Source organism: Acomys minous (assembly GCF_964271855.1).
Source record: "Acomys minous genome assembly, chromosome: 18".
Classification (NCBI taxonomy): Eukaryota; Metazoa; Chordata; class Mammalia; order Rodentia; family Muridae; genus Acomys; species Acomys minous.
This window is the reverse complement of record NC_140501.1, coordinates 67,601,778-67,629,052: the sequence shown is the minus strand read 5'-3', so window position 1 is coordinate 67,629,052 and position 27,275 is coordinate 67,601,778. Positions and strand designations below refer to the sequence as shown.

The window sequence follows — 27,275 nt, the reverse complement described above, 5'->3', positions numbered from 1 at the left end:
CAAGTTTTGAAGGCATCCTTTCTATCAGCCCGTATCTTAGCTGTATTGCATAAAAAGCAACACTATTCTTTGGCTTTCCCCAGGACTGGTTATCTCAATGAATTAAGAAAAATATACGCGGTTCTTGAATTTCGTCCTCATCTAAGAATGTGGAATGCAACTCAAAACACTTTACCTTGGACCATTTTTCTAGCTTAAGGAAATACAAATGACTTTTCAGTTCGTGGTAACAGTATTGAACCAAAGGGAGAGTGATGTTTAAATTATCCAAGCATGCCTAAAATCGTGCTTATATTGTATTAGAGCAAACAGAACATGGGAAGAATGGAAAAGGATTAACTTAAATTTATTAATGCCAAGGGGAAGGAAGGTAACAGTTCCTGACCCTCCAGCTGTATTCCACAGTTTGGCCAGGAACAGGCTCTGCCAGAGGCTAGGGCCAGCGCTACATAGTCTGTGGTTAATGGAGGTGTCCTGGGAGGGGTGAGCACACCAGCTGCTCAAGGCTCCTTTGCTTCCCCAGAAACGAGGAAGTGGTCATTTATTATTTTTTAGGAGTTTTCCCCTGCCCACCCAATCCTCTCAAAATCGGGAGCAATCGGGTACAAGGTTTTTTGTTTTCTTTTCTTTTCCTTTTCACCTCCTGAAGTCTTGGGTTTCCCCATATTGTTCCCTGCCCCTCCCACATTTCCAAAGTCCAAGGGCCAGAGTAAGAGATCCCAGCAGCCACCCAGCTATGGGGTCTATTCTGGGGCTTCAGTCATCAGCATCATCACTGGAGTCTGAGTTGGCTGGCATCATAGGATCATCGATGAGTGAGAAGTCCCTTTCTGAGCTGTCATAGCCCTGAGATAAGTCATCGTCTTCTTCGTCCTCCTCTTCATCATCGTCCTCATGTTGCAGTGTGGGTAACCGCAAGGCAGTGCCCGAGGCGGTGGTAGCTGGTGAAGAAGGGTAGCCAGTGGTTCTCAAGCCTGGGTGGTGATGGTGATGATGGTGGGGGTGGGGGTGGTGGTGGTGATGATGGAGCATGGTGCTGGAGTCTGCATGAGGGGATGCTGCTGCACCACCCACCACAAACGGCATGAAAGGCAGGGATGCACAAGTGGCACTGCTGTGACCCAGAGACGACACAGACTGTAGGTTACTACTGCTGTGCTGAAAGGTGTTATGCAGAGATAGGGACCCAGCGCTTCCACCCTGCATCAGGGCCATCATCTTAGAGAGGTCTGGTCTTGTCCTACGGACGCGTTTCTTGCTGTTCTCTGGTGCAATAGGCCCTGGCAAAACCCGGGTGAATGGAGTTTCAGCATAGTGACCCTGTGAGGTAGGAACAAAAGAAGACAATAAAAAGATGGAGGCTCGGGTAGGGGGAAGATAGGACTTGACCCAGAAACCACAGGTGTCCTAGCTTAGAAATGCTTGCTCATTAGTCAGCTTTGGCTTGACTAGTGTTAATGGGGGAAGGAAATGCTGTACTTAACTGGCTGAAGCATTCTGATATTGAAGGTGAAATCAATAATTTGATATTGATTTCCATGTTAACCTGGAAGGTTTTTTCCCTCCACTTCACATGATATCATACTTTCCTGCAGCCAATCATTTTACAAATGTCTTTTCCTTTGTTAGCAAGAGATTTGAGTAAGACAATCAATCAGTACATGCACAGGAAAATGCACGTGAGTGTAGACTGACAGCAGTTGTTGAAATGCTCTTATGTGAGGTGTGCAGCACAACTACACAGATGTTTACATTACCCTCTACTATGACATAGGAGCAGGGTCAGTTTAAGACATCCAAGAAGATTATGGGAAACGTCTTACCAAATTTAATGAAAACTTCCTACATTGATTAAAACCATCATCTTCTGGGTGTGGTGGCTCATGCCTCAGCCTTCGGAGGACAGGGCGGGGTAACTGCCAAGAGCTCAAAGGTTCAGGATATAGTGACTTCTTTTTTGTGTAGCCTTGTAGACCAGGCTGGCCTGGAAATCAGACATCTACCTGCCTCTGCCTCTTAGGTGCTGGGTTAAAGGTGTGTACCACCGCTGCCTGGCCAATACAGCTTCAAACCAGCTTTAGCTAGAGTGAGACTCTGTCTCAGACACAAGCAAAAGGAGAGACAAGAGTACACACAAATAAACCTCTACAACAAAGTAAATCTCATATATTTGCTGAGTGTTAAACATTTCCCCTAGACATTGTTATACCACTCAGGAAGGCTGGACCTTTGCTTTGCTATTGGCCCAAGCACCACATGGGATACACTAAACACTAAGCACAGACAATTGGTACATATGTCTCTGGATATCACAAGACTTAAATGGAAGCCTAACACCTGACATAGAATACACCTTTTTGGGCTGGAAAAGCATCAACACACATGCACAGACTTTCAAAATACAGTTGCAGTAACACCTAGACACCTGCAGGACTCAGCAGTAATGTAGTACCAGAACCTGCCAATTTTACACCAAGAGCTAAGAATTGTATCTGGCAAGGAGGCATGTGACTACAGTCCCAGCTACAGAGGAGACGTAGGGAGAATAATCACTATAGCCCATGAGCTTGGCAGGCCCTAGCCTGGACAACATAGTAAGATCTATTTCTTTACAAAGGGGACTGGGTGGGTGGGTGGGTGGGGGGGACTGGAGAGAGCGCCATAGGCTGCTCTTCCAGAAGACTTGGGTTCAATTCCCAGCGCCCACATGGCCATTCAGAGCTCTCTGCAACTCCAGTTCCAAAGCTTCTGATACCCTCACACAGAGACACATTTAGACAAAATATCAATGAACATAAACAAGTTTAAAAAATATTTTAAAGACCTATTTATTTATTAATGTATACAAGTGCATACCAGAGGAGGGCATCGGAACACATTATAGATGGCTGTGAGCCACCAAGTGGTTGTTAGGAATTGAACTCAGCACCTCTGGAAGAGCAGTCTCCAGCACCCAAAAGTAAAAAAATTTTTCAAAAGATAATTTTATATTAATCACAATGTATACATTTATGATGTATATGGACATGAGAGTTTCCCAGAACATATATACAGGGGTCAGAGAACAGACAGACAGCTTTGGAGTTGGTTCTCTCTGCCTATGGTTATCTGTGCTCTGAGGAGTGAGCAGCCTGTCAGGCTTAGCTTATCAGCAAGCACGTATATGTATACATACCGTCAGCCCAAAGTATTGATATGCTAAACTGAAAGTACATGACCAAAGTTAATGCCTTTACATTTGAAATATACTATAATAATATATATACCACAAACTATTGTATAGCATATATATGATAAATGTTCGTATATAAGATATACCATACATGCTATATACTGTGTATGGTATATATACCATATATTATATACACATGCACACAAACTATATAGAATAAGGCAGGCATGATAAAGAGTGTTATATTTTGGTAGAAAAAAGGAATGATACACACTAATCTTCTAAATGATCCATAGGCCTGGTATAAAATAGTCTAGTTGACTAAAATTGGTATTAATTTGAAAAATATGTTTTTGGGACTGGCGAGATGGTTTGGTGGTTAAGAGTACCTGCTGCTTTTTCAGAGGAGCCAGGCTGGATTCTTAGCATCCACATAGCAGCTTACAACTAACTGTGTGCTCTAGTTCCAGAGAGTCTGGCACCCTCTTCTGAACTTTGAGGGCACTAAGCATGCACACGGTGCACAGACATACATGAAGTCAAACACTCACACACTTACGATAAAAATAAAATAAAATAAAATGTGGCTTCTTGTGCTTTTTCTATTACTGATATATTATTTTCAATTTCCCAAATGTTAAGAAACCCCAATTATTCCTATACTACATGGAATTATAAAACTTTTGAAGATTATTTAGCTGATAATGTAACTTAGTGATAAAAGTATTTTGTCTAGTAAGCTTAAGGTTTAATCTTTAGTATTTGTTTTTTTAAAGACAGGGTCTCGCTGTGTGGCTCTGGCTGGTCTGGAACTCTATATAGACCAGGCTGGCCTCAAACTCATAGAGATCCACCTGCCTCTGCCTCGTAAGTGCTGGGACACTGGGATTAAGGTGTACGCCTCTCTACTACTTTGGGCTTAAAACACCCAACTTTTGAAAGAGGTAAAGGATTTACAGAAACTTCTTTAGTTATGTTAGGAGAGAAGACTAAGCCCTGTTGTGTCTTTTAGTGCAAAAAAGTGCTACAGCTAAAATAATATACAGTATTCTGGTGAACTGAAGGTAATTTTACTCAAAACATACAGGGGGAAAGGGGAAAGGGCCAATCTCCACGGACGGAATCCCTAAGAACATGGCAGACAGAATGGCACATGTGCTACACTCTCACCTTTTTCCCATTTCTAGAGTTGGTTGTCTGTACTGGTTCCATTCCCAAACAGTTCAATTCTGCCTTATTATTTTTTTTACATCTCTGCCACTTCTGTTTTCTACGTTCCTCCATATACTGCAATAGGAAAAAAAATGGTTACCCTAGAGTAATGGAAATCTCTGGGCTAATTATTAAGGTATTATTGCCTTCTGTTTGTCAATAAACCTGTGTTCTATAAATCAAGATTAGTCAAGAGTGGAAAACTGCTACTAAAGGGTTCTACGTCACCAAACTGAGTTATCTATGGAACAGGTTAAAAGTAGTATTTTCTAAGCACTTAGTTTAAGAAGTGCCTGGATATTTCTGTGTTTTGAATCTCAGAATATTTCTAGAAAATAAGAGTTGGTGTTACCATTCTCACTTTGCAGATGCAGAAACAGTGGAATAAAATATGGCAATGCTTTACTGATCTCATACACTTTAAATACCAAGAGACTGTAAATCTGTCCAGATGGAACTGCCACTCACCGCTAGAAATCGGGGATCGACAGCAAACTCTGGATGACCCTGTAACCATATTTCCAGCTCCGCCCGGCGAGGGGCCTCCTCACCCACCAGCAAAGTGCCATCCACCTTATTGATGACAGGGATCCGGGTCTCCAGGTCCAGATCAAGGTGATTTGGCTCCTCCATGCATTCCACCTCCAGCTGCAAACCCAGAACCCACCCCATGAGTGTGGACACTTCTTTATGGGGAGGGAGGGAGGCAAGGGTCAGTGGGGTCATGAGGAAGCTTAGTCTTTTGGTCCCTCAATCCCAATGGTTACAAATCATTGATGATAAAAAGACCTTATCCAGTCACACAGTAATTGAATCATGAGGTAAGTGGTGCCCTACCACTTACCTCTACTAGCTTTTTTCTGTTCCCTTTCTTCTTATGGAACAGTGGGTGTGGGTGTCCGTCACCCATCACACCATTAGCCATCAGCCTGTGCTTCTGGAATGTTAACTTCAGTCCTTCTTCCTGTGAAGACATCACATGACACATCCATCAGAGGTGGATTAGGCCTGCAGCACTCTGGCTACTGTTATCCTCTAGCTTGGTGGTAAGAAGCTGGGCTGTCTAACCACAGCACAGAAATCAAGTATACACAACGCCTTTTCCTCACAAAGAATTCATGTCTTCAACTAACAGTCTCCATATAGGTTTTTCATCATTTGTAAAATTATGTTTATTTTTGACATGTTAATATATTAACATCATTTCCCCTTTCCCTTTCCTCCTTCCAAACTTCCTCCCTCTCCCATATACTTTCCTCACTCCCTTTCATATTCATGACCTCATTTTTCATACATAGGTGCTGTTTGTATGTTTTTCAGGGCTGACCATTCTCAGCAACCTCACAGACATACATGTAGGCAAAACACCAATGTACATAAAATAAAAATTAAAAAAACAAAAACAAACCAATTTTAGTAGGAACTTTTTTTGTTTGTTTGTTTTAATGTCTCATCTGAACAGCATTTTCACAATGTTTTCCCTTTTAAACAATCAGGCTAAAATCTAGAATTTAGCCTTCCAAAAGCTTTGTGTTTAGTAAGTTTCCCTCTCAAAATTATGATTTCTCATTAAACAACCTATGATTTGTTTTACTTTCATTTTCAGGAGGTTCATCCCTCCTTTACTCTAAAGATTTTTCCTAAATGGATTGTTGTGTACTCTAATTTTCAAAGTTAACTAACAAAGCATGTTTAGTACCTTTTTGGGTGTGTTCTTGTTTGTTTCTCTGTGTAGCTCTGGCTGTCCTGGAACTTACTCTGTGGACCAGGCTACAGAGGGATCTGCCTGCTTCTGCCTCCAGAGTACTAGGATCAAAGCCTTTTTTTGTTTTTTATTTTTTGAGACAGTGTCTCACTATGTCAGATCGCCCTCACTAGTAGACCAGGCTAGCCTTGAGTTCACAGTGATCTGCCTGCTTCTGCCTTCCCCGTGTTAAGGCCCTGCTGATGAACTGGTTAGCAGGTCCCGCCTCCTCCCCCACTCCAAAGGGCTCAGTGCTGAGCTTACGTCTTTGATCTGAACTGTGAACTCCTTCTCATCCATGCCTCGGCGGAGCTTGGTGAACTGGGCCGCTGCCGTCGTGACTGCAGATGCTTCTTCCTCTACCATGGAAGCTGCACTGCTACTTCGTGGTGTGGGGACTGGAGAGTCCCCATATTCCCCCGGGGTCAAAGAGGGACTGTCTAATAAGTGGTTGCCTGGACCCAAAATTCCTCCTGTTGTCATTTCCTGGCTCCGGCGGTTAGAAGGCCATTTCCCTGAGAGTACAGCCTGGCAGACGAGGTCAATGCGGTTGATCAGAACACGATCCTGAATGACATAAAAAGAACACAGCATCCTTCGAGTGTGAACAGTGTGCAGTCCTCGGGTACACAGCCAGCTGGTGTTACTACACAGGCCACAGTGAAAAGGGAGAAAGGAGCTAGTTAATACTCTCACGCCCATAAACAGATGATCCGTACCTTGGGCCACTCAGAGGCTCTTTGTCTTTCCTGCAGCAGCAGCAGTTCAGGGGTCATTTGTTCTCCATCTTCATTTGGAAATCCATCTTGGGACATAGTGAGGGACAGAAGGCTCTCTTCATCATAGAGCTTTGGGCGGGACCGGTCAGCAGCTAGAGGTCACACAACATGTGTGAGCAAAGAGGACAGAATAATGTTAAATTGGAATGGTATTATGTGGAGTAGGCCCAGCGAGTAATAGATGGACCCTGACATTTTGTCAAATAAAACTTCAAACTGCTCTCAAGAGGATGATTTAGAAAAGAAGAGCAGAGCAGGAGCCCGCACCCCGGTACATGCACTCACTTAACTTCTCTTCCTTCTCGTCCTCACTGTCATCAGTGCTGGAGCTGGAGCTGGATGACGACGAAGAGGAAGAGGATGATGGTGACAACTTGCTCAAGTCCAGCTCAGAGTCTGAATCGTCCTCATCCTCCAGTTTGACTGGTGGAACGCTCCGGGGCAGAGGGGCTGTATCTGAAGAGGCCACGCGCATGTCATAGTCCTGTGGGGTGAGTCGGCTCCTAGCCACCACCTCATTCTCTAGCTTTAAAGTCAGACTCTCCAGATTGGGGACCTGGACGGCAGCCTCCTCAGGCAACTTCTCAACAGGAGCATCTGGGCGCAGGGGTGACGGTGAGGCAGTATGTGAGGTACACTGCTGGTGCAGCAGCGGCGTGGAGCATCGGGACAGAGATGCAGCCGATGCCCCTGCCTGATGGTTCTGCATGTAATTCATACGGGCAGCCAGGAAAGAGAAGTCCGGGTCCTGCATGATGTTGCAGTCTGTTTGGCTCACCCCATGCCGGGCTGCCCCTCGAAGAAGCTCCCCATCGTGACGGACAGGTTCCCACCATTTGGGCAATTCAAGACCTGGAGGCTGACACAATGCCAGCCGATCTTCTAAAAGGGGGTGGCATAAAACTTGTTCCCGTAAGCGCCGAAGCAACTCAATACGGTAGAGCGTCCGTGAGGCTCTCTCTTCAGTGATGGGTTCAATGAACAGGTTAGGGTCTGGGGGTTCTGCCGAGAGACAGAGGCGAAAAAAGAAATTAACCAAAGGTTGACCTGGTAACAACACAGCCCCACTTACCCTAGCTTCAACAGTCTCACCGTCGCCAGCAGCCGGTGGAAGGCGGCACACTTGCCGACACATCGCCACAAAGCCATGGAAGTACTTGGTAAGGCTTTCATCTGTTTTTTTGTCCAGGCGAGCAAAAGTGCGGAAACGATCCCAGTGGAACTGCATGCTGTCAGGGTCGCACTCTACACCAAAGGTGGACACTACTCGATAGAAATCAGTTTGTTCCCGCCTTGTCCATCTATGACACGAAAAGTGATCAGAACACAGGGAAACTGGTGACTTTGTAGGGTAGTTTAGAACACTTGCATTACCAAGGGACAGGGGAAATGATGCAGGCAAACACATGATGAGCAGATGAGGCACCTCTCCCTTATCAAGTGCAAGCCACCCACTGGGCACACACTTTCATTATTATGTCTCTGTCTATCTCCTTCTCACTCAAACACAGGGTTACATCTATACTAAATCCTTTTCTTTTTTCTTCTTTTCCTTTTTTTCAAGACAGGGTCTCTCTGTGTAGCCTTGGCTGTCCTGGACTTGCTTTGTAGACCAGGATGGCCTCGAACTCACAGCAATCTACCTGCCTCTGCCTCCTGAGTGCTGGGATTAAACATGTACATAACCACGCCTGGCCCAAATCATTTTCTTAATGGATTCTACTTTTGCTTCATAAAAATAGTAAGTAAGAAGGGGCTGAGAGATGGCTGGGTGTGAGGAGTACTTGTTGCTTTTGCAGAGGTGTTTGATCCCCAGCATTCACGTGGTGGTTCACCACCATCCACAACTCCAGCTCCAGGGGCTCTGCCACCCTTGCTGACCTTGTTGGGCACCAGGCACACATGGCATACATTACATATGTGCAGGCAAAACAATCATTCCTACAAATATAATTTAAAAAAAATTTTTTTTTTCCTGGGCATGGTTTAATTCCAGCACTTGGGAAGTAGAGGCAGGCAGATCTCTCTGAGTTCAAAGCCAGCCTGCTCTACGTAGTAAGTTCCAGGCCAACTGGGGCCGTATTCCCACCTTAAAAATAAATAAAGTAAAATAAAATAAATTAAAGTGGGGCTGGAGAGATGGTCCAGTGGTCAGGAATGCTTGCTACTCTGCAGTTCTCTGCACTATTCAATTCCCAGCACCCACATGGAGAGGCTCCCTGATGCCTGAGACTCCAGCACCAGGGCCTCTACTGCCCTCTTCTGGCATCCATGAGTAACTACAAACAAGTGGCATTCACTCACACAGATACAGACACACACATGCACACACTGAAAAATAAAATAAAATGAAATCTACACAGGACATCTTCCTATCGTTTTGGTTATTCAACCTAAGCAAATTGTCTTTTTGTTTTATTTTAATGTTAGCAATAGGAATTTCTGAGCCCAAGACCTTCCTTGTACATGGAAGGTTTAAGTGCCGTACCACTGAGCTATATCCCCAGCCAATAGCAAAATTCCTTTTCTAAAAAAAAGATTTTATTTATTCTGTGAGTGCTCCATCTGCATATACACCTGTAGGCCACAAGAGGGCACCAGATCTCATTATAGATGGCTGTGAGCCACCATGTGGTTGCTGGGAATTGAACTCTAGAAGAGCAGACAGTGTTCTTAACCTCTGAGCCATATCTCCAACCCCCATGGCAAAATTCTTAAGTACTAGGTGGAGATAAAGGCAGATAAGATGACCCTTCTGGAGGGAATTTCAAATAAATCTTTCCTCCCATCCGTTCTCAGTACAGGGCCCATAGCTGACAACAAACTTGGAGCTCAGTCCAAATTCCTGCTATACTCTACCGTTGTTGTTTTTCCCGCCTTGCGATTTCTTTGAGCTTAAAGGCAGCTTCACAACGTCGGCGCCTCCGGTCTCCCCGTTCAGCAGCCTCTATCTTCATTTGTTCTCTTTTGTAGCTGCGCTGATAGGCTGTTACTAGGCGGCGGAGCCTAGCTGTTAGGGCAGAGCCTGGAGGCCAGAATAAATGCCCTGGCTGCTGAGAGACCTGAGCTGTGGAGACAAAGTAGAATGAATAGGAAGTATAGAAAGAAGAGGAGACACGACACTGTGTTTCAATCCATGAAAAGGGGACAGGAAAAACCCAGCCAGTGATCCCCCAACCTGACCTGTACAAAGATACACCGCTTCACCTAGATTTACCTTCGTCTCCGTCAATGACTGAAATCTCCTCATCCATCATCATCAAGGGATCACCCTAGAGAAGGAGATCCACCCCACAGGATGGAGAGGGGAGTGAAAGGGGAGAAGTTGGCACTCTGAAATCACTTTCTGGTGTATGTCCTTCCGGGGCACCAAGGGATAAGAAAAATTTCTAATGAAAGGAACTCTCACAGAATCTTAGAAGCAACCAAAGAAAAGAACAAGTGGAACCTCAGCAGTTAGTCCTGAGTTAAGACTGAGGCTCCGGGACGGAGGGATTTGTCAGGTGGGTCCCGCCGCCTCCACAAACCATACCCTAGGATGGCACTACAGTCCTTGTCATTAATAGTTTCACATTCTTTTTTTCCCCCTTAAGACTGACTTATTTTTATTTTAAGTGTACGGGTATTTCGCCTGCATGTACATCTGTGCTTCACGTGTGTGCCTGGTAGCTGTGGAGACCACAAGACGGCATCACATCCTCGGGAACTGGAGTTACAGAGAGTTGTGAGCCACCCTGTGGGTTCTGAGAATCAAACCTGGGACATCTCCCTAGCCCTTGTAGTTTACATTCTTATAGTTTATCTATTTTCCATATACACACATATATTAGTATAATTAACATATTCTACGTCAAGGTTCAGAGAATGGGATATGATAAAAAGACTTACTAATTGAAAAAGCTAGACTGAAAACAACGTCTTACCTCATCATCTGGGTCCTTTGGGGGACCCTGGAGGGGTTTATATTCAGGATCTTCACAATCTTTATCAAAGTCAATCCTATAATTATCCAAAAACAAAGAAAAAATAATAATATATTTTATCACTAGAAGATCTGGTGAAACAGACAATCCAGCAAAGACTACTCCTTAATTTTATGCTTTCAGCGGTGGTTATGTTAAGAACCTCACTAAGGAAACAAATAACTAGAAATTGACAAAGCATGTATCAAAATTGCCTGACTCGGAAAAACAAAACACTCTTAACCATTTTTTAATAATTATTGATGTGTGTGGGTGTCCTGACTTTGTGCATGCCTAGTGTGCCTAGGCCTGGAGTTACGGATGGCAGTGAGCTACCATGTGGGGTGCTCTTTGCCTCTGAGCATCTCTCTCCAGCACTGATTTCCTGGGATAAAATCTTGCTAAAGTGTTGCTCACGCTAGTCTTAAACTGACAGGCTCGCATAATCTTTCTACTTTAAGCCTCCAGACTATCCGGACTACAGATACAATGCTGTCTTAACCAGCAGGGTGTCAAATACTTAGATCCACACTTCCTTTTTATTGTTTAATTACTTTCCCCCTCCTTCACAACTATTTACCATTTATTTATTTTGCATGGCTTGTGTAGCTTTCTTCTAATAATGTATCTAATTTTACGTGCATTGGTGTGAGAGTGTCAGAAATCCTGGAATGGAATTACAGACAGTAGTAAGTTGCCATGTGGGTGCTGGGAATTGAACCCTGGGTTCTTTGGAAGAACAGCCAGTGCTCTTAACTACTGAAAAATCTCTCCAGTACCCTCACCCTTTAAAGATTTATTTTATGTGTATGTATGAGTGTCTGAATGCGTGTTTGTGTACTATGTACACGCCCGTTGTCGGAAAGGATTTACAATCTTCTAGAACTGGAGCTATAGGAAACTGTAAGCTGCCATGTGAGTACTAAAAACTAAGACTGGGTCACCCAAAAGAGCAGAAAAATGCTCCTAACTCCTGAGCCATCTGTGTTGGCTAGCTTTATGTCAACTTGACATGAGCTAGAGCCATCAGAGCAGAGAAACCTCAACTGAGAAAATGCTTCTATAAGATCCGGTTGCAGGCAAGCCTGCAGGACATTTTTTAAGTTAGTGATGATGGGGGAGGGCCCAGTCCATTGTGGGTGGACTTCTCTAGTTTCCTGCCCTGTTTGAGTTCCTACTTGCAGAGCTTTTGATGATGAACTGTTACAAGGAACAGCTTACTTCATTTATGAATGAAATAAACCCTTTCCTCTTAAGTTGTTTTTGGTCCAAATGCTAACTAAGATACCACCTATTCACCCCTCCATGCCCTATTCATAGCTTAAGAAATGTGTTATTTTTCAGTACTTTGCCCTTGAGCAGAAGGGAGACAGAATGATTTGCAATGACTACATTTCTTTTGTTGGTCCTGGTAAAGAGGCAATCAACAGTCTTGGTCATGTAGAAATTTATAGATAGTCTTTAACAAAACTCATCACTGCATAATGTCCCTCAGGTCTCCACATGAGAAGTTTTGTTAAACTCACTGGCACCCAAACCAGGGCAACACCGCCCTGCCTGGTGACTCAGTATTAGCATGGCAACTCATCATCGGGACATATGCCCAGGTAAAATGTGTTAGATACCATGGGGAAACGATGAGTTAGGGCTAAAACTGTCTAAAGCTCTGCAACCTATGAAAACTGGTGTCTATTATTTTTCAATAGACTCTTCCCAGTTACTATAGCTATACTGAGATCATTGTGTGAGCCTTCTGGGAATAACGCAGATCTACTTAGGCCAGTGTCTGCTCCAATCTGCCAGCCCTATTCTTTAGTAAGCACTTATCACACATGAGTATAAACCAGCACTAAGAATCCTAGTGATGGGCGGGGCATGGTGGAACACGCCTTTAATCCCAGAACTTGAGACACAGAGGAAGGTGCATCTCTGAGCTTGAGTTCAGCCTGGTCTACAAAGCAGGTTACAGGCAGCCAGACTGACCCGGAACTCTGTGAAACCCTGTCTCAATACAAAAACGAAAACAAAAGTAAAGCAAAACAAAAAGAAACCCTACTTCGTTCTGTCACAGCCCAAGCAGCGCAGAGCGGACACTGAGGGGAGGAGGGGAACAGCAGTGCTCACCCTTCTACCAGGTCGGGGAAGTTGTCCAACACCCGATGCTCCGCCGCAATGGCTTTGTCGTCTGGCCTTCCAGCCTTTTCCAGGAAGCACAAGGCAGGGTCTGCCCTCATGGTATTGTACTTCTCATAGCCTAGAGGAACGAGGGCCACAGAGTTAAGAAACTGACATTCATTTGTCTGTGCTTATTTTGTATAGTGTTAGAACCACTAGAATATGTGTGCCTCTTTGCTCATAATAAAAATATAACTATCTTGGGTAAATGTTACTACTACTGTATTTATAATTTCAATGGTTTTCGTCTAGTGGTAGAAAGTAATTTAATCAATAACTCATATCTCATCTTAAGTGTCAGGTGTATACAGCCATTTGCTCCACATGAATTAGCCTTCTAATTTATGGATTTTATTACAATTTGCAAACAAAGGACCAGAAACACAGCTGAAAGTAAAGAAATTCTCTCTCTCTCCTTTATTTTTTAAAAGATTTATTTATTATTATGTATACAGTACTCTGCCTGCATGTACACTTGCAGGCCAGAAGAGGACATCAGATCATAGTGTATATGGTTGTGAGCCACCATGTGGTTGCTGGGAATTGAACTAAGGACCTTTGGAAGAGCAGTCAGTGCTCTCAACCTGGGAGACATCTCTCCAGCCCTGTAAAGAAATTCTTTTTTTGTTTGTTTGTTTGTTTTTTCGAGACAGGGTTTCTCTGTGTAGCCTTGGCTGTCCTGGACTCACTTTGTAGACCAGGCTGGCCTCAAACTCACAGAGATCCACCTGCCTCTGCCTCCCGAGTGCTGGGATTACAGGCGTGCGCCACCACGCCTGGCTGTAAAGAAATTCTTAGTGCATACTTATATTAAACTCTTCTAAACTTCTGTGTCTTACTAGTAATCAAATGCTCACTTTTTTCTTTCTTTCCTTCTTTTTTTTTTCAGATAGGGTCTCTTTGTGTAGCCCTGGATGGCCTGGAACACATGAGAGCCACCTGTCTCTGCATCCCAAGTGCTGGGATTAAAGGTGTACACCACCATGCCTAGCTTGTTCACAACTTATCTTGTCCCATTTCTCAAGAATATATAAATTAATTATCTTTACTTTTGGAAGTAAACAGAACTATGTGTTTAAAAGAATCCAAAACATTCCAATACATCATTTGTAGACCAGGCTGGCCTCGAACTCAGTGATCTGTCTGCCTCTGCCTCCTTCGTGCTGGGATTAAAGGCATATACCACCATGCCCGGCTTAAATTTCTTATCAGGCAAAAGCTATTAAGAAATCAGTAAGAGGGCTGGAGAGATGGCTCAGAGGCTAAAAGAACTGCCTGCTCTTCCAAAGGTCCTGAGTTCAATTCCCAGCAACCACATGGTGGCTTACAACCATCTACAATGAGATCTGATGCCCTCTTCTGGTGTGTAGGTGTACATGCAGGCAAAAAAAACATTGTATACATAAAAATAAATAAATCAATCTTAAAACAAAAGAGAGAGAAAAAAAAAGAAAAGAAAAGAAAAGAAAAGAAACCAGTAAGAGGCCAGGCATGGTAGTGCACGCCTTTAATCCGAGCACTCAGGAGGCAAAGGCAGGCATATCGCTGTGAGTTCAAGGCCAGCGTGGTCTATAAAATGAGTCCAGGTCAGCCAGGGCTACACAGAGAAACCCTGTCTCGGAAAACAAAACAAAACAAAACAAGCTATCAGTAAGTTCTCACTGCTACCTCAGAGAACTGGAGGCACTGGGTACAGAGAGCACATGCCACAAGGACAGTCATTTAACACACAGGGAGGTGGCATGACAGAGACTGTGTTAGAGGACAGCGGCCTGCTGCCTTTGACTGAACTGTCCATCTGGAATGCCGTGAACACTACAGTATACAACTAACTAGTTTGCTACAGAGATTAAGAACTAGCTTCTCACCACAAACACTCTGGCAAACGTATTACCTCTTGGGATACATCTTCAATACAAAAGCAGCATGGGACAGGTACCTACCGTGCTTGAAGACGCCAATGAGCAGGGATTTGTCAGCCTCATTATCCCACCATGTTGTTGGAACCTCCAGCTGATCCACTACTGGGAACCATATGTCAATCTCACTAAATGTGTAAGTCAGTAAAGCAATGTTAGAAATAGAAGTGGTAATCCTTCCAAAGATTGTTCAAGGTCGCTCGCTTTATCCCTGACTTTAAATGCTTATGCTTCTTCTACCATACTCCCATGAACTTAGGCTGAATGAAGGGTTAAAGGCCCAGCAGAGATTTTTAATTAAAAAAAAAAAAAAAAGATTAATTTATCTCAGACAGCATAGCAAGAAGTAAGCAAACCAGTCATTCCTGGAATAAGAAAGGAAATAAAATAAAATAATGAATAAATAAAAAGAGAAGCTGGAGAGATGGCTCAGTAGGTAAAGGAGCTTGCTACCAGGCCCAGCAACCCACACAGGAGAGAACTTACGCTGGCAACTTAATCTGAGTGCCACATTCATATTGTGGCATGTCCCTGTCCTCCCCACAACACAAAATAACAGATCAATCAATAGATAGATAGATGATAGACAGATGGGAGATCGACGAGATAGACAGACAGACAGACAATACAGATGTTAAACGAAGAAACTTCACCTGGCTATGGCACCCCCTAACACCTTCTCTGCTTGATCTCCAATAACTTCCTGCCTCAGGTAGTACAGCATCCGGACTCTCAACAGTACCCTGAAGGAAGGGACAGAGAGACAGTTAGCAACAGTATAGCAAGCCTTCCTGAGGATTCCTCTGAATAGCATTCTTACTTGTTACACTGGTGTTTCAAGTGTTTCTTGTAACTCTCATCTTGGAACAGAGTGTCAGGGTTGTACTTGCGGATCCAGTCTGCCTTATGAATGTCGAAAGTACTTTGTGACTTCACTTTTTTCCCTTTACGCCCACGGGGCACAGGGATAGACAGACCTGGCAAAGGGGGGACAGCGAAGACTTGGATTGAGAAAAACCCTGACACCTGAAAAGGACTAGATAACCTGTAGAAAGATGAAAAGGTGGGAGTTGATAATTACCTGAATGATTCTGCAGTTCTTTTGTCTTGCCATTTTCAGCAGGGCTAATCAAGTCCCAAATGAAGCTTTTGATATTTTCATCCCCACGGTAGTGCAGAAGACAGTATACGAGGATGGCGCGGCATATTGTCTCCACGTCTCTTTCAGTCATTCGTCGCTTAAAGCGTCCATGAGACAAAATATCTCGCCAACGTCCCCAACTAACAAAACAGGAAAGGTAACAACAGAAATAGTTTTGGGAAAATCAAATTCAGAGATATTATCTTGGCTCCCAGAGTTGCCATCTCCCCAAAAGTGGAAGACAAACAGAAACTCCCTCAAAGGTTTCTGTAATGCTTCTTGGCCTCAAATCTGAAGGCAACGGAGATGCCCTATCGCTCACGGCAAGCTGCATTCTTACCCATATACCAGGAGATGTTTTTCCACCCGAAAACAGTCAGTGCGCCCATAGGTGTGGTGGCGGTCATGTCTTCTGGAGCGTGGCCGCTCATCATCTTCACTTTCCAAATCAGAAAACTCAACCAGGTCGTCATCTTTCAGAGTGCTGAAGTGTCGAGTCTGCTTCCGAACTCGAGGTGTGTCAATCACCAAGTTATTCTATGCAGAGAGCAGGAGACAGAACTCTTATGATATGCTCACAGGAGAAGAGTGAAGACACTTATGGATTGACAGAATCGCAAATGTAAGCTATGAAATATACTGGCTGGTTTTGTGTGTCAACCTGAAGTTAGAGACATGAGAGAGGAAACACCCTCACAGTTTAGAAAATGCCTTCATGAGATCAAGCTGTAAGGTATTTTCTCAATTAGTGACTGAGAGAGGACGGCACAGGCCATTGTGGGTGGTGCCATCCCTGGGGTGGCAGTGCTGGATTCTATAAGAAATCAGGCTTAGCAAGCCAGCAAGCAGCACCCTCCATAGCTGCAGGTTCCAGCCCTGCTTGAGTTCTGCCCCAACTTGCTTTTTGTCATGGTGTTTCGTCACAGTCACAAAACCCTCAGACAAGTTTGTGCCGAGGACTGGGGTACTGCTGTGATAAGCCCGACTAAGCTTTCGTTTGGAGAAATGTGGACTTGGGGCCCTGGGACTAGAAAAGCAGTGGAACGCTTTAAGCACTGCGTAATGGACCACGGGAGACAGTGGTGCCGGGAGTGAGCTGAGCTATGGGACCTGCTCAAGAGGTTTCAGAGGATAAGAATTTTAGTATGTTGGTCAAACAGCGTTCTTGTGATATTTTGGTGAAGAATATGACTGCTTTTCACCCTTGTCTAAAGACAATGCCTGAGGCTAAAATGCAGAGACTTAGATGAAATACACTGGCAAATCAAAACAGCCTAGCACAGACTCTGACCTGTGTGTGGTTCACTCTTATGAAAAGAAAAGAAGCAAGTTGTGCTAGATAAAATACAAAACCGTATGATTCAAGGATTAAGTGAGCACTAGGAAGTGGAACAGCGCTAAATCCTGTGTTCAAAGGATATTGACTGGGATTAAGGGTATGGTGACCTCAGGGCAAAATTCTACCCAGCTAAATTTCTTGGAAAAAGGAATTAAAGAAAAACTTAGGTTCAGTACACATCTTTAATCCTAGCAATCAGGACACAGAAGGCATGCAGATCTCTGAGTTCAAGGTCAGTCTGGTCTACAGAGCAAGTTCCAGAACAGCCAAGCTTGGGCAGTGAAAAAAGATATGGCACACAGAAAGCTGGTAAAGACATTAACTGAACAAGGGGGCATGTTCCAGCCCCAGAAAGCAGCAGAACTCGGCAGCATCGCTCTCGTGGTTCTGGCTAGAGCGTCAAGAAATCTCCCTCTGCAACTAAGTCAAGTTACTGAGGCCAGGTGTGTGGCAAGGTGTCCCGGCATGGAGGCCCAGAGAGTCCACTGCATGAAGCTGTGAGGTGATCCCATGATGCTAGAGATGCCGTCTCATGCCAAGAAAAGCTGCTAACAGGAAGTGAAATAGCCCGAGAGAAAGAAGTGTATGGTGGTCAACAAAGTTGACAGGAGTTGAAGATCTGAAGAGTGCTTTGACATTAAACATGAAGATGCAGAGTTTAGAGTTTTGTTGTTCGTTGGTTGGTTGTTCTTTGAGACAGGGTTTCTCTGTGTATCCTTGGCTGTCCTGGACTCACTCTGTAGACCAGGCTGGCCTCGAACTCACAGAGATCCACCTGCCTCCTCCTCCCAAGTGCTGGGATTACAGGTGTGCACCACCACACCCATATGTGCCAAGCCAAGTTTTGGTCCAATATTCCTCACTATGCTCCCTTCTCTACACTTTGGACCAGTAACGAATTTCCTGTGACATGGTATCTTGGAAGTTTGGGACCTGCTTTATAATTTTGACTTTATAGGGGATTACAGTTAAGAGATTACATGAATCTCAGAATCTTAAACATTGTTGAGACTGTGACAGACTGTTGGAACATTTGAAGTTAGACTAAATGCATTTTTGCATTGTTACGGCTACAAGACTATGGGGGCCAGGTAGTGGAGTATGGTGGTTTGAATAGGTTTAGCCCCATAGATTCATGTGTTTGAGTGTTTGACCATAGGCAGTGGCACTATTAGGAAGTGTGGCTTTGTTAGAGGAAGTGTGTTACTGTGGAGGTGGGACTTTGAGGTCTTAAATGCGCACACTAAGCCCAGCATGAAACACATCCAGTCTCCTGCAGCCTGTGGATCAAGATACTGGCTCCTCCAGTATCACATCTCCCTGCATGATGTCATGCTCCTTCGCAATGATGATAATGGGCTAACCTCTGAACCGTAAGCCAGCCCCAATTAAATGTGCTCTTTATAAGAGTTGCTGTGGTCATGGTGTCTCTTCACAGCAATGGAAACCCTAATTAAGACATGAAAGTACTCAGATTTTTAGGGCATGTAAAATAATCTACAAGGCTCAGGAAGAAAAACTGTTAGACATCCGTGATGGTTTGAATAAGAATAGCCAGGAGCTGGAGAGATGGCTCAGAGGTTAAGAGCACTGACTGTTCACCCAGAGGTCCTGAGTTCAATTCCCAGGAACAACATGGTGGCTCACAGCCATCTAAAATGGGATTTGATGCCCTTTTCTGGCATTCAGGTGTACACGCAGGCAGAGCACTGTACACATAAATAAATTAATGGATAAATAAATGTTTAAATAAGAATGGCCACCACAGGTTCATAGATTCGAATGCTTGGTCACAGGGAGTGGCAATATTACAAAGGATCAGGAAATGTGGCCTTGTTCAAGGAAGTGTGCCCCTTGGGATGGGCTTTGGGTTTCAAAGTTCAAGCCAGGCCAAGTGTCTTCTTTCTGCTGCTATCATGTCTGCCTGTAAACCACCACACTTCTGACCGGTAACAGACTAAAGCTCTGAAACTGTAAGTGAGCAATAACTAAACGCTTTCCTTTATAAAAGCTGTTGTGGTCATGGTGTCCCTCTTCAAAGCCATAGAACAGTGACTAAGACAACATCTGAGGTTTGTTTGTTTTTGGTGACGGAGTTTTCCTGTGTATAGCCTTGGCTATCGTGGAACTCTCTCTCTCTGAAGACCAGGATGGCCTCAAACTCACTCTGCCTCCTGGGATTAAAGGCAGGCATGTGCCACCACTGCCTGGATAGCATCTAAGTATTTTTAGAGGGTATCCTAGACAAAGTCTCCAAAACTTTTGTATATACTGTTCCAGCATGAGCTTCAATTATCATTAAAGAGCTAGAACTGCTAAAGAGTGCAAGCAAGCCGGGTGTGGTGGCGCACGCCTTTAATCCCAGCACTCGGGAGGCAGAGGCAGGTGGATCGCTGTGAGTTCGAGGCCAGCCTGGTCTACAAAGTGAGTCCAGGACAGCCCAGGATAACACAGAGAGACCCTGTCTCAAAAAAACAAAAACAAAAACAAAAAACAAACAAACAAACAAAAGAGTGCAAGCAAGTGCTTTGCCTTCTACAGTTCTTCGCTCAAAGGAAAGGTAAGCTCACCTTGCTGTTCAACAGATCCATGTCTAGGTCTGCCTTTTTGGCCCATTTTTGCCAAAAGTTTGGGTCATCCAGGGAAATATCTGTCCTATTTTCAGAAGCAACAAAGCTTGCCTAGAGAGAAACAAATGCAGAATAAAGTTAACTACAATGCTTTTACGCATAAAAGGAAATTGGCAATTATTTAAAAACATTTAAATCCTGGAGGCTGCTGTGTCCACCTATGTCTGCCCACGCAGAACATGCCTTTGCAAAGGTTGAGCCTTTCCCTTCAGACTCAATAGTGATGGTTGTCGTTCGTCTCAGCAAGATCTGGTCTATGTCCTCTTCACAGAACTTAGAACCCTCATCGTCCTCCTCCATGATGGCTGCATATGCGCCTTTCCTTAACAGATCTTCGATCTCTTTCTTGGAGAACTGCTGAATCTGCAAAAACCAAGACAAAGATAAAATCATACAATAAGAATAAGTCTTGACTCTAAGAAATAATCATCAGGCTGAGTATGTGGCGCACATCTTTAGTTCCAGCACTTGGGAGGCAGAGGCAGGCGTATCTCTGTGAGTTCAAGGCCAGTGTGGTCTACAATGTGAGTCTAGAACAGCCAAGGCTACATAGAGAAACCCTGTCTCAAAAACAAAACAAAACAAACAAACAAATCTAAATTGATAATATAAACAAGGTAATTGCATAATCACATCCTGTGCAAACTGCATTTGGGCAGTCAAGATGCTTCCTCAAATAGAGCTGCTTGTGTTAAGAGCCTGGTGACCTGAACTCAGTTTCCAGGACCCATGTAACAGTAGAAGGAGACTGACTCCATGAAGTTGTATGTCTCCTCCCTCCCTCCCTCCCTCCCTCCCTCCCTCTCTCTCTCTCTCACACACACACACACACTAATCATCTTAAGTATTTGCTCTCAATCTCCTTTTATTGTATGACCCACCACAAACTTATCTACAGACTCACTCCAGTAATGTTGCCGTCCCGACCACTCATGGACTGAAGCACAGCCTTATCCAGCCCCAACTTGAGGCTAGCTTTATCAAACATCTCTCTCTCATAGGAATTGCGAGTGATCAGTCGGTACACTTTTACAGCTTTGCTCTGTCCAATTCGATGACAACGTGCTTGGGCCTGGATAAAAAGACAACAAACGATACATAATATTAAGTCTTAATTCTTCACACCAACTCAAAACCAAAAGTTAATTTCAAAAAGAAATTTCTGGCCCATCTGGTAGAACGAGGGTCAGCAAAATAGTTTGGGTGTCTGTCTGTCCTTCCTTCCTTCTTTCCCTTTTTGGTCTTTGGAGACAGGGTTTCTCTGTATAGCCCTGACTGTCCTGAACTTACTTTGTAGTTCAGTCTGGCCTCAAACTCAGAGATCCACCTGCCTCTATCTCCCCAAGTGCTGGGATTAGAGGCGTGACCACCTCATCCAGCTGTATTTTTTTCTATAAATGATATTTCATTCAAACACAAACCCATCCATTTACATGTTGTCCACTATTGCTTTTGTGCCACAGCAGCACAAGTGAGCAGCTGAAACCAAAACTACAGACTCTAAGGCCTGCAACATTTAGTATTAGGTTTTTCTTCCTTTGTTCCTTCCTTCTATTTCTTTGTTTGTTTGTTTTTCCAAGACAGGGTTTCTCTGTGTGGCCCTGGCAGTCCTAAAACATGCTCTGTAGTCTAGGCTGGTCTCAGAGTCAGAGATCCGCCCAAGGCATACGCCGCCACCGCCGCCCTCATAGGTTCTTGCAGGTGTTAGCTGCCTCCTGACCTAGCTGCCACCCCGAGACGAACAACTAACTTCCTCTTCTTTGAAAGAAGGGTCTTCCATAGAGATCCTGATCTTATTAAAAACCTTTTGGATTAGGCAGGCAGTCTGTATGAAAATAATTTCCTTTACCTGCAGGTCATTCTGTGGATTCCAGTCTGAATCAAAGATAATACAGGTATCAGCAGCTGTAAGATTAATACCAAGTCCACCAGCACGGGTGCACAGCAAGAAGACAAATCGGTCTGAGTCAGGTTTGCTAAAGCGGTCGATAGCAGCTTGTCGAAGGTTGCCTCTAACTCGCCCATCGATGCGTTCATATAAGTACCTGGGGAAGAGAGGCGGGTGTCACAAGTGAGGAAAAATGGCTAAGATCTTGCATATGCCAAAGAAACAGTCCACCACTCAGCTATATCCCAACTAACCCTGAAGCTTTTATGAAGCTGTAATAACCACAAGACATTTTAGAGTGGCTCATTTCTTACCTCCTCTGGATTAGATAGTCCTCCAGAATATCTAGACAGCGTACCATCTGGGAGAAAATCAGAACTTTATGGCCACCAGCTTTAAGCTTTGGAAGTAACTTATCAATAAGAACCAATTTGCCAGCTGACCGAACCATGGCCTGCAGGTGGAAATCTTGAGGTATGATATGGCAAGCTTCCCGAAACTCCATCAAGATTTTCTCTTCTGCACCTGCAAATAAAACAGTAAAAGTTAATGTTTCGAATAAATGAAAAACATATGAATTATTATTTAATATAGCTGCTTGAGGTAATTGAGCAAAGTAAAACTAATATGATTTTGGTTTTTTTCAAGAAAGGGCTTCTCTGTGTAGCCCTGGCTGTCCTGGAACTCACAGAGATCTGCATGCCTCTGCCTCTCTGAGTACTGGGATTAAAATTGTGTGCCACCATAACTAAGTAGTGTGATCTTTTACCCTTTCCCCTCCCTCTCTACACACGCACACACACATTTGTTCTCTCAGAGGCCCAAGTCAAGTGTCCTGCTCTACCATTCTCTGTCATATTCTATTGGCAGAGGGTCTCCAGCTGACCGACCTGGGGCTAGGACCGGCGCCTGTCTCTACCCCCCTATGGCCTTGACATCACAGGCGTAGGTAGTTATGCCCAATTTTATATGGTGCTGGGATTCAAACTCACGTCCTCATGCTCATGCAGCAAATGCTCTTACCATCACCTTTAATGCTAATATCAGTACTCCTCACGAAAAGTTCAGCGACAAAATATCTAAACTAATATTCCATTCTGCTATATAAAACATTTTAAGGCAGGTATTCTCTGAATAAACTGATTTTTTAAAAAAATTACATGGGCAAGGACTAAAAAAGAACATATGCATTATTGTTAGCATACAGCCATTTCCCCCCCCCCAAAATTCAAAATTATACATCATAAGAACATTTATCTAGAACACAGAATAACTTGAGTTATTACTCATGAAATTCTACATAAAAATTTGTATTTAATTTTGGATTTTATGCAAAACCACGGCAGTAGAAATAACCAAAGAAGAGTTGGAAGATGTCTGAAAAGACTCAGCCATGCAAGCCTGGCAACCTGAGTCTGATCCCTATAATCCACACACCGCTGAAAGGGGGACCAGACTGCACACTGCTGTCTTCTGAGATCCACGTGTGTGCTGTGGCTCGCCAGCCCTAACCCTGTCTGTCTGTCTGTCTCTCTGTCTCTGTCTCTCTGTCTCTCTGTCTCTCTGTCTCTCTCTCTCTCTCTCTCTCTCTCTCTCTCTCTCTCTCTCTCTCTCTCTCTCACACACACACACACACACACACACACACACACACACACAGAGCAGCTAACACAGAAACATTCAGAAATATTTACAGAAAGATGGTATACATGAGAATCTTGGATTTTTTTGTTTTGTTTTTGCTTTTCCAAGACAGGGTTTCTGTGTAGCCCTTGCTGTCCTGGACTTGGTTTCTAGACGAGGCTGGCCTTGAACTCACAGTGATCCACCTGCCTCTGCCTCCCCAAGTGCTGGGATTAAAGGCGTGCGCCACCATGTCCTGCTGAGAATCTTGTTTTTAAAAGGAGAATCTTTTCCCAAGCCACAGCCCATTTCCCAGTTACATTGGGATACAGCAGTCAATGCATCTTCCCAAGGCTTTAACTCCTCACCATTGATGAGGTATGGGTGATTGCAGCACTTGCGTAACTCCATCATCGTGTTCAGGAGGTTAGGCATGTTGGTATGTCCTGCCCCTTTGGAAAGGAAGGAGAAATTCTTCTCTAAAATAGCTCGGTAGTACTTCTTCTGGATATTGGTCAGTTCTACTTCAATAATAGTTTCCTGTTTTGGAGCCAAATTTTTTTCAACATCCTCTTTGAGTCTTCTCAGCATCATTGGCTTTAGAATGGCCTGAAGCTTTTGAACCTGGTTCATTACAGAGAGAAAACGACCACTAACATTACACTACATTATGAAGAGAAAAGTAAGCACGCAAGATTATTTGGAAACATAAAAAAATTACTTCTCCACTATCTGAAGACTGCAGACAATGTTACTGGTGATGAGGCAAAACTTCAGCAAGGCCTCAGGTCCTGAGTTAAGACAGATTTCTTACCTGCTCCTCTGTCTTGAGATCCCCAAAATCCTTAAGGAACTCTGATTCTGAGGGGAACTGTGAAGGTTCCAGGAAATGAAGCAGGCTGAACAGCTCCTCCACGGTGTTCTGCAATGGTGTTCCTGTGAGCAACACTTTATGCTCCTGTGGGTGAGAGGGCAGAACTTGCAGAGATCCCGTCAAATACACAGTTAGTTTAGTTACTTATACTATTATGGTAACAGGCCAGATTACTGCTTTAACCTTTTGTTTTCTTGCCTACTTGTTGACTAACAAAAGCCACTTAGGAACAATGCCCTTATCTAACATACTGAAACTAACTAAATACTGACTTAAGTCAAATAAAGTACTAGTAACCCAGATACACTGTTTCCAAATTCTTGTCTTTCTGAAACACTCAACTACTCACAGAAATCTTTATCTGGCCCTCCGTGGAATGTTTCTAGGGTGGACTACACATGGCTGTTAGTTTTCTGTCCTTCCTCTCAGTAAGGCTCGCCCCTTTAATTTAGGCTTCCCTTTCGGCTTGTCCTGACAGAGAATGCACTGAAAGGGTGGGTGAGTCCCAGAGCTCCAGGACTCTGCAGCTCCCCTTGGCCCAAAGAACACTCTGTAAGGAAGCCACCCAGTGCAGCCCACTGAAGACAGGAGGCCATGTGTAAGAGAGCCTAAGTGCTCCAACAAGCAACTACCACAACAGGCAGCGGCAGCAGCGGCAACAACCCAGAAAAGGCCAGGGCTGGTGTGGGGGTATGGCAGCACACGCCTTTAATCCCAGCACTTGGGAGGCAAAGCTGAGTTCCAGGCCAGCCTGGTCTAAAGAATGAATTCCAGGAAAGCCAGGGCTACACAGAGAAACCCTGTCTACAAAAACAAAACAAAACAAAACAAACAAACAAAAAACAAAAAACAAAACAAAACAAAACAAAAAAAACCAAACAAACAAAAAAACAAAAACAAAAAACAAAAAACAAAAAAAAAAGAAAAGAAAGAAAAAGGAAAAAAACCAACCCAGGAAAGACTACCAGAACAACATATTAGCCAAATGTGGCCCAAATGGCTCAACTGTTCCTCATTTACAATTCATTTCCAACTCTGAAACTTACAATGCTTTTATGATCTTAAGGGGCCCCTTAATACAAGGTTCTCATTTTAGTGCAATTTTTATTGCACAGGAAAATTAGATTGGCTTTCCAGCCGCTGTGGGGCTCACCAGGTCCATGTGCTTCAGGCTGTCCAGCAGCTTGCAGTTACGGTTCTTCAGCCGGTGCGCCTCATCGATGATCACACAGCGCCACTCAATTTCACGAAGCTCAGGACAATCTGACAAAATCATCTCAAAAGTGGTGATCAAGGCATCAAACTTATATGCACCTGGGATGAGGCGACCCTGATCATGAAATTGGTACAGTCAGAGGAGGCACCTCCAAAACACACGCCCACTTGCAGAATTCTGAATTGCTGCACATTTCTGACTGCTGTATGCTTAGCCGGTGTAAATTTGTCTTAACTCATGCAATGGTTAACAATGGGATCCCGGGCTAGAGAGGTAGCTAAGTGGTTAAGAGAACTGGGTGCTCTTCCAGAGGACCTGGATTCAATTCCCAGCACCCACATGGCAGCTCACAACGGTATGTAACTATATGGAAAAAAAAGTTCTTACTACCCTACAGGCTTTGGAGAAACAAAAAATGAAAAAACAAAGAGATGGAAAAAATGTTGGACAACACTGAAACATACTACAGGGGGAAACAGATGGAAGGCAAGTGAGGTAGTTTCCTGTAACATAGTTAACTTAGGAGTCTAACACAACAGGAGCACAAGTTCAAGGCCAACCTGAGCTAAATATTGAGCCCATAGCTCAAAAACATCAAAACAAATAAAAATAGAGGTACCAATAGATAATACAGAGCGTGTTAATATGGGACTATATCTAAAGTATGACAAAAATCCAATAATTTCAACAAAATTAAGAACTACAATGTGATAAAATTTAGCTTAGAAGTTAAAAAAAAATCATAAAAGAAACAAAACAGTAAGTAATTGATAAAATATACTACTAATACAAAATAGGTGATTCAATTTTTTTCTTTAGAAAAAGCATCTTCTACTAAATTATCAATTGTTTTTTAAAAAGGGCAAATATACATTTTAGTTTATAACTCTGAAAAATAAAACACAGCAGTGCTAGTAAAATTCTACTTAAAATACATGTATTGGCTGGTGTGGTGGCACATAAGCATCATCTCAGCCTTCAAGAATATGAAGCCAATCTAGGGTACATGGTAAGTATGACTGTCTCAAAACAAAGCAATCCATCAAAATGATGTATTCACATACTAAATCAGAACCTTCAGTGACTCACAGTGCTAATGGGTAGAAACAGCAAAATCAAATCATGCTACTACATAGAGCACTCTGTAAGTCACAGAGAGCCTCAATGAACATCTTTAGTTCCTATGTAGCCCCTGACACACTAGGCACGGCGACCTACTTTCTCTGAGCACAGCATTCCCAAGAACACAACTCACCCTCGAGTCTTTACAGTACATCTCATACTGCTGAATCATCTGCCGACTGGCCAAGCTGCCATGGTACACAATAGTGTTCATCTCTGTCCACGTATTGAATTCTCGCTCCCAGTTAGTAATGGTGGACAATGGAGCAATGACCAGAAACGGACCATGGATGCCTACATTGTATACCTCCTGCAAGAAGGCAATTGACTGAATAGTTTTGCCTAATCCCATTTCATCAGCCAGGATACAGTTCTGCCTGCAGATGTTGGGGGGACAGGGAGAAGAACATGCCAAAAAAATTATCATCATTTAAAAAAGAAAAGGAATCTACCTAGGAGAAAATTATTTTGATAAAACA

The 27,275-nt window shown here is 43.7% G+C and overlaps 1 protein-coding gene across 4 annotated transcripts in view; it reads right to left on the bottom strand.

The window, feature by feature from the left end:
- Positions 1-329: 329 nt before the first annotated feature.
- Positions 330-27,275, bottom strand: part of CHD8 (chromodomain helicase DNA binding protein 8) — a 74,916-nt gene continuing 47,970 nt past the window's right edge. For 3 of the 4 annotated variants that reach the window (XM_084767329.1, XM_084767332.1, XM_084767330.1), the window contains 26 exons: positions 26,930-27,173; positions 25,612-25,788; positions 24,399-24,542; positions 23,953-24,208; positions 22,276-22,486; positions 21,923-22,118; positions 20,978-21,145; positions 20,257-20,436; positions 20,014-20,124; positions 16,445-16,641; positions 16,045-16,244; positions 15,784-15,964; positions 15,617-15,706; positions 14,988-15,091; positions 12,994-13,123; positions 10,831-10,906; positions 10,125-10,179; positions 9,767-9,974; positions 8,000-8,208; positions 7,193-7,909; positions 6,848-6,999; positions 6,393-6,695; positions 5,229-5,348; positions 4,853-5,032; positions 4,343-4,459; positions 330-1,320 (listed from right to left, as the gene is read on the bottom strand). In XM_084767329.1, the coding sequence (XP_084623455.1) occupies positions 757-1,320; positions 4,343-4,459; positions 4,853-5,032; positions 5,229-5,348; positions 6,393-6,695; positions 6,848-6,999; positions 7,193-7,909; positions 8,000-8,208; positions 9,767-9,974; positions 10,125-10,179; positions 10,831-10,906; positions 12,994-13,123; positions 14,988-15,091; positions 15,617-15,706; positions 15,784-15,964; positions 16,045-16,244; positions 16,445-16,641; positions 20,014-20,124; positions 20,257-20,436; positions 20,978-21,145; positions 21,923-22,118; positions 22,276-22,486; positions 23,953-24,208; positions 24,399-24,542; positions 25,612-25,788; positions 26,930-27,173 (5,290 nt within the window). In that variant the 3' untranslated portion in view covers positions 330-756. The remainder of the gene's footprint in view (positions 1,321-4,342; positions 4,460-4,852; positions 5,033-5,228; positions 5,349-6,392; positions 6,696-6,847; positions 7,000-7,192; positions 7,910-7,999; positions 8,209-9,766; positions 9,975-10,124; positions 10,180-10,830; positions 10,907-12,993; positions 13,124-14,987; positions 15,092-15,616; positions 15,707-15,783; positions 15,965-16,044; positions 16,245-16,444; positions 16,642-20,013; positions 20,125-20,256; positions 20,437-20,977; positions 21,146-21,922; positions 22,119-22,275; positions 22,487-23,952; positions 24,209-24,398; positions 24,543-25,611; positions 25,789-26,929; positions 27,174-27,275) is intronic. The other variant, XM_084767331.1, reaches the window with a different exon arrangement.